Here is a 6873-nt window from a genome sequence, read left to right as displayed (position 1 = left end):
GCCGCCGGGGCCGGCCGTGCGCCGCTCCCGTGGCGGTTGGCTTCCCGAGACGCGGGGCCGAGCCAGGCGGGGCGGGGGGGCCTCTCCCGGCGCCGCCGCCGCGATGGCACCGCTCGCTCGGTCACGGCACCCGCGTGATCCTGACGGTTATTTATTCAGTTGCCTCCGCCGGCGCGGCCCCAGGCGCGGAGCTGGGGCTCCCGGCGGCTCGGCTCTCCCCGTCCCGGCGCTCCGGCCCCCGCCCCTGGAGGCGCCTCGGGTGCGGCGCTCGCCCCGCTGCGGCGCGGACACCCGGCACCGGGGGAGCTCCCGCTGCACCGCCGGGCTCTGCTGGGCGGATTCACCGGACGAACCAGGTGCCTCTTTCGGCCACCCGCTTATCGGATTCTTTCCCCCCCTTTCCTAGGCATCGCTTTGTTCTTCTGGGAATAACGGCAAGAACTCTGATCAGTGAGTAATCAACGATTTCAAGTGTCCGTTACCGACCCTGCTCCCGTCGTGACCGGGTGACATTATCAGATCAGAACGATGACTTATTGATGGCTGTTACTGCTACTTTTTTTATCTCTAACATCATTACCAACTTATAACTTTGACTTGGCTGGCCTTGCTCTGTAGACAAGGTGAATGATCCTCTCTTTCAAAATTACTCTGAAGCGTCACCTTCTGAAAAGTCAGTTTCCAGCTTCTCCTGTGTGGCCAAAAGCATTGTTGTGTGACGTGAAATCCATTGCATGTTATTCACTACGTGCAATACTGCTGGGGCAGCTGCGCTCCTGCAGTGTAATAGAAGCTGTTCTCCTTTTTTTGTGCTGTAAATAGATCTGAAAAACACATTTCTGGATGTATTGGAGCCGAGAAAAAGTAATTTAAAAATAACTGGGGGAAGGAGGCAGTTGTCTTGGGCTGGCATTTTCAGACAGGCCTGTGGTATTAGGTACCTCATCTTGGTTAACTTTAACTCTTTGATTCATTTCTCGAGAATCCAGCACGTGTAGTTCTCTCTCCTAAGCAACAGTAAAGTACCACTTGTAAACACATTTATTGACTCAGAAGCCAGATTTTACAGTGGGATTATTTGCATGTTCTCAGCTGGAGTAATTTTACGACTGTGAAGAACAGTCCGCTGAAACGACGTCTAAAGGGTTTTTGCTCCTTACTCTTATTGATTACATTCCCTTTTTCACCTCAGAAATCGTGTGAAGTTTATTCCCTGCCAGACATTTCCTGTTTGACTGTAGATATTTAATTCAGTGAATCATCTACCTTCCTCCACAGATGCCCTCAGAACATGTCTAGTTGGACAAGTCTGTGGTATGTCTGGTAAGTTTATTATTACTCTTACTAACCTAGAATAATTTGAAAGTTATTATGAACAGTAATTGTAGTAAGGTAATGGAAACGCTCTTCTCTCAGGATGAAGGGAAGGGTTTCTCCTCGGTTTTATGAAAGCTACCAGTGGAATATATTACAGATGAGACCACAGGGAAGATAAGGTGTCAGGCAGGGCACAGCATTCGTCTAGGGGTAGGTCATCTTTCCTTTCTGAGGACACCACAGTTTAACTGTAGGGCTTGTCTTTCCTATGTAGACAGCTTGGCTGAACACAGTGGCAGCTCCACAGCACAGACTTGTTGGGGCTCAGCGCCGTGGTGTCTAATGCACGGTCCTCGGTTTTTGGCTTGATGATAATCTTTGCTTTCTTAGAACTGATATATAGAGCTGTTTAAACCTACACAGTTACATAAAATATTTCAAGAAGGCTTCTGTAATTAGGCAGCGTTGAAATCATGAAAGCTAAGGAGCTCATGCTGAGATTTATTCTGCTGAGATGCCTTTACCAAGGGGATTTCTGCCTTCGTCAGAGGGCAGCAGCAGCATACGAAGCACAATTATCTCACTGAACACACTTGCATGCAGCGCATGGAGTGTCAGGAAATACCGACTGGCTAGCCATGTTTATTTTGGAATCATGATTCTTATGGGCAAGCACTAGCTTCAGTTTGAAAAAAAAAAGAATATTGTGCTACTGAGGCCATTTCTATACATATTTAGGGTGGAATATAATCCTAATGAGAAATTCAGGAGCATGATCTGTCACACAGTGATTCCTGTCAAGCCACTATGAATGTACTTCAACTTCATCCTCAGACCTGCTTCTTTACAGAACTTCCAAGCATTTCTTATTACCTCATCTTCTCATGCCATGTCCTACTGCTCACCTAGCTCATGAGAAGAGTGGATTCATTTGAGAAATTGGGGGGTGGGAAGGTAGAGTTTCGATTGAGAGGAGAACCTGAAGCACTAGCATGTCAGCCTAGGTATGCTACGACTTGTGAAACAATAAACTTCGTCACGAACAACAGCTGGAGATAGAATTGCATCTTAAAGCCATACTGCAAAATATAATTTCTGTGCTCATTTATAAATATAGATCCTAGACTTATGAAAGTTTGTACTTGTATTTCCCTCCAAGTACATACTCGCTGTTGAAAGTGGAGCCACTCTCACTGCATAAAAGCTGAAAATACAACCCAAGATATGCCATTATGGCATCTGTGAGCCATAGTAAGTACTTCAACTTGTGATTAAGTGTTTGTGATCCAGCTTTCTAATTCAGGATCCAGCACCTATTCAGAACTAAACCTAGGAGGTTTGGCCTGTCTTTCACGCATTTAGAGTGAAATTATGTTCAGCTCTGGAAGAAGTAAAACAGCAATGAAATGATAGTATTTTCCCTCCTTGCCTAGGTTAATCTTGCTGACTGTGTTCCTGCTCCTGCTCTGTGGGATCACAGCAGGCTGCATCAAATTCTGCTGCCAGAAGAAGAGGCCTCCAGTTGAGACCTTCCCTAGGCACCCTTATGATGTGACAGTTATTGCTGTTGACAGTGACAGCACTGCCCATAGCACCGTGACCTGTAAGTACCCTCTGGGAGTCAACTATTCCACAGGCTTTACTATTGAACCTGTGCCTGGAACTCTGTGCCTAGCCCTTGCAGTAACGGGGACTTTCTGATGTGCTCCTAGAACAACTTTCAGCCCCGTAGGGTGGGCGAGAGAGATAAAGGAAGGTCATCAGGGCAACACGGTAAGTGAATGCAGGAGACAAGTAGGATTTAATGCTATAGAGGTTAAAATAAAGTCTGTGGTGGGTTAACCTCTTATGTGTTGTCTCCTACATCTGTTCTTGTTGCCATTCCCTTATTTTTTTAACTTTTCTGCCCCCCTCACTGGCCAATTATTCCAGACAAAGTTCTCTCTAATGTGAAGAATTGTTCACAGCTGTTCATGTACAAACCTGACTGAAACTACCTGTGTTACAACATACGTGTACTATGTCAGGTATTTCACAGTAATTACTGGATGGCGATATGCAGAGATATTTTCTCTTCTGACTGCTTTCTTTTGGAGAATGTATAGATTCCATCATGGGTAATTCTATACTGATAGTTTTTAGTATATAGAGATATGTTCTGACACAACAAGAATGAGTCCATAATTTCTTGGAGAAAAACAGGATTAGCCCTTTGCATATCAGCATTTCATGCTAATTTTTTTAAAATTCCTTTTCTTCACAGCATATAGCTCGTTCCAGTACCCTCTCAGTGCCCCTATTCATTCGATATTTGTGGATATGGACAAGAACACTGTGTCCCCTCCAGCTTACAGTCTCTATGCAATGGACTTGCCACCTTCTTATGACGAAGCTGTCCAAACGGGTAAAGAATACATCGAAGTAGCACAGATAAGCCAGAAACTCAATGACATCCCTGGACAGGTCACACCAAGTGGGCTGAATCCCATCCAGTATTCACCTGATACAACCAACAGAGATCCAGCAACACAGGCAAATTTGGAAAATTCAGAAGATGCAACACAAGAACAGCCGCAGCTCTGACTCATTTCAGATGGGGAGTAAAGGAAGGGAAGGACTGTAAGAGTTAAAGAAGACATGAAGAATTTGGTTTTGTAGGCAGGTTATGATGGAAAGATGTTTCCTCTCATGCCCTTGTAATGATCTGTCAGAAGAAATGTTTTCTGTGACTGCTGTGATCTCCTGGTAAAGCTTCTTCAGGGATATAAAATGAAGTAAAAGGGCTGCAGTTTAAAAATGCCTGTAGAAGTGGGACATGAACGCTTGGTTCATCTGCTGATTAAAAAATAAATATATTCCTTGTGTCCAGCATACAGCAATAAAAAAAGGTCAGGGGAATTTTGCCATCTTGGGAACACAAGTGAAAAGTCAGAACAGCGCAAACAGCAAGTTGTTATTCTGAAACAGAAGCTGAAATTCCGGCCTTTTATCCCAGAGAATATAGTGCTTTACAGCCTACTCACGGGCAAAAGCATTTCTGCTTGAATCAAATTACCAACATAAAGGTCTCAATTTTTTAATCCTCCAGACTCTTGGCCTCTGGTATGTAATGGCTTTGAGTTCCAGCACTTTACTGTGTTTAGAAAATGCAGTTTATCTTCAGAACTTTTTTTTATTTTCCCTGATATAAAGAATTTCCCTAAATTTTGAGTTTCTCTTGTCTCTTTTTGGGAGTAGAAAAATTAAAATTTAACACAACAGTCCACATAGTCTTTTTTTTACACCATCATGTTATGTTTGTATCTGTTTTTCTGATCCTAAATAACCACAGAAGAGGGTATTTCTTCTTCTAAGCCACTAGGTGCATACTGACATGCTCTAAAAACTTAATGTGAAAAATGTAGTATAGTATCTAGTGAGGATATATAATCATAGTTTCTATGAGGAAACCCAGAACGCTACTAGAAAGACTCTGCAAACATGAAATTACAGAGACTATGAGAAAAATATCAAAACCAAAATCCTGTATGCAAAATAATGAATGCCATTACTTTTCAATAGAGATTACATTTCCATCTCACATAGCACTTTTGCAAATTTTGCCCTGATAGACGTAGCCAAGATAGTATCTTTAAATTCCAGTTCTGACAAGACCTGAATGATATTTATTACTTTTTGTCTCCTTTATTGTCTGTCAAAGTGGTAAATATATATTCTGATTGATTAACATTTTCATTTTTGTTTCTTACTGCATCAATGGGCTAAAACACTCAACTGAAAAAACTTTAAAAACCTGGGGAAAAAAAACTAAGAAATTGAAACTGTTGGAGGGAAATGGCTGAGTGCTCACTCACTAACAGGAATATAAAACCAGGCAAATGAAAAAACAGTGACTGACACGAGAGGGCAGTCCTTCACTTTTCAATGCATTGGATTCTGTCACCACTGGGAACAGCTTTCTAAGAGACGAGCTCTTGGTGTTGCAAAGAGGCAAGGGTGCTTCTCAGCCGTGGTTTTGCTCCGTTCTTCAGAGATTACTCTGCAGTGCAAGGACTGACCTTGCTTGAGGAGGACAGCGGAATAATCACAATGGTTTTACTTCCCTTCATGCTTTTGCTTGCACAATGTCTCTGTCTCGTGAGTTGTCAGCAGTACCTGACAGGCTATCTACCAAACTGCGAGGAGATCCCTTCCCATTTGGTTAGGGGGGATGGTAGTTCTTACTGCAAGACCCCACCAAAACCCTAAATGCCCGTGGAGTGCTTACAAATCAGATCTGCCCCCATTACCACCTGGATTAATAGAAAAGCCTGTCTCACTCTGGGGCACCTCTGTTGCTAATCTAGTCTAGTTAGGATTGCCCTGTAGTAATCTGTCACTTCCACATCCAGACTAAAAGAAAACAACTAAACTTGCCTCTTTACAAAAGTACAGAGTAGACAAAGAGGGAGTGACACTGCAGGAACTGAGTTTCTGTGTGTGTATGTAGGAAGCAAGTGTCACTTGTCATCCATAGTGATGTCTCAGCCCTTTATCAAAATCATCTGACTCTTCACAGAAAGCTGATAATCAAAGCTGGGCCTGGCCCTCTGCCTTTGAGGAGGCACATTACCAACACAACTGTTCATCATTTACATCTCCACTTAAGAGGTTCCTTCAGCTCAGTGGCATTGCAGAAGTTACACCCCTCCAGACAGAAAGATCACAACTAGGGGATTTACAAATTCTATTTAAATTCCTTCAGCAAACAAAGAGCTCTCTTCCCATTTGAGAACAGTTTATATTTGTGTAGAAAGTCCAGTTCATTAGTTAGAACCACTGTTGTGTGTGGGAACACAGTGAGAGAAAATGACCCCTTAATGAACTAATGTCAGAAAATAGAATTAAAAGGGCAGTCTCCTGAATCCTGGTCTACACAAGCAACAGCTTGAAAATGTTGCTCCCATATGCCTTACGTAATGCTAAATAGCAGGAAGTAGAATGGAAAAGAGTGTCTGTTGATCACCTGGGTCTTTTCTGTTTAATTGGGCAAGTCAGAGAAAGACAGACTTTCTTGTTAACATCTATAAGAACAGGCTCAGTGGCTAGCTTCCCCTCAACATGTATTTTTGCATTGTGACTAGGAAGAGGACACTATGAGCTCATAACTCTACTGCATGGTAAGTTAAAATGAACTTCTTTGGTTTAACTGATGTTTTAAAGCTCACTAACCAAATCCAGAAATATGGAATGGGGATGAATGCTCTGTCTTTGTTTTTACTGCTGTTTTCCATAGAAGTTTCTCTTTTGACTTTTGCTTTGTGTTCTGCAAAGCTCTGTTTACCTCTCAGGGTGGGATCTGACTTTACAGTCCTAGAAAACTTTGTTTTGTTGTTGATGCCCTTAATGAGGCTCAAACAGCAAGTGGGATACTTTCAAAAGCTCCCAACCTAGACAGACATGGTGTTCCTTTGTGTTTGTTCTACTGAGTATGTAAAGGGGAAGGGGGTAGGTTGCTGATGACTACAGTTAACTTGGTGATTTTTAAATGCAGCATATTTCTTACCTAGAGCTACA

General features: G+C 42.9%; 1 protein-coding gene across 1 annotated transcript; it reads left to right on the top strand.

The window, feature by feature from the left end:
- TMEM52 (transmembrane protein 52) lies at positions 1–5052 on the top strand. The gene is made up of 4 exons (XM_068414744.1): positions 1–450; positions 1279–1323; positions 2751–2920; positions 3581–5052. The coding sequence occupies exons 2-4, from the start codon at positions 1292–1294 to the stop codon at positions 3898–3900; spliced, it is 522 nt and encodes a 173-aa protein (XP_068270845.1). The 5' UTR covers positions 1–450; positions 1279–1291; the 3' UTR covers positions 3901–5052.
- The last annotated feature ends 1821 nt before the right edge of the window (positions 5053–6873 follow it).

Source organism: Nyctibius grandis, chromosome 17, assembly GCF_013368605.1.
Source record: "Nyctibius grandis isolate bNycGra1 chromosome 17, bNycGra1.pri, whole genome shotgun sequence".
NCBI lineage: Eukaryota > Metazoa > Chordata > Aves > Nyctibiiformes > Nyctibiidae > Nyctibius > Nyctibius grandis.
This window is presented reverse-complemented; position numbering and strand designations above follow the sequence as displayed.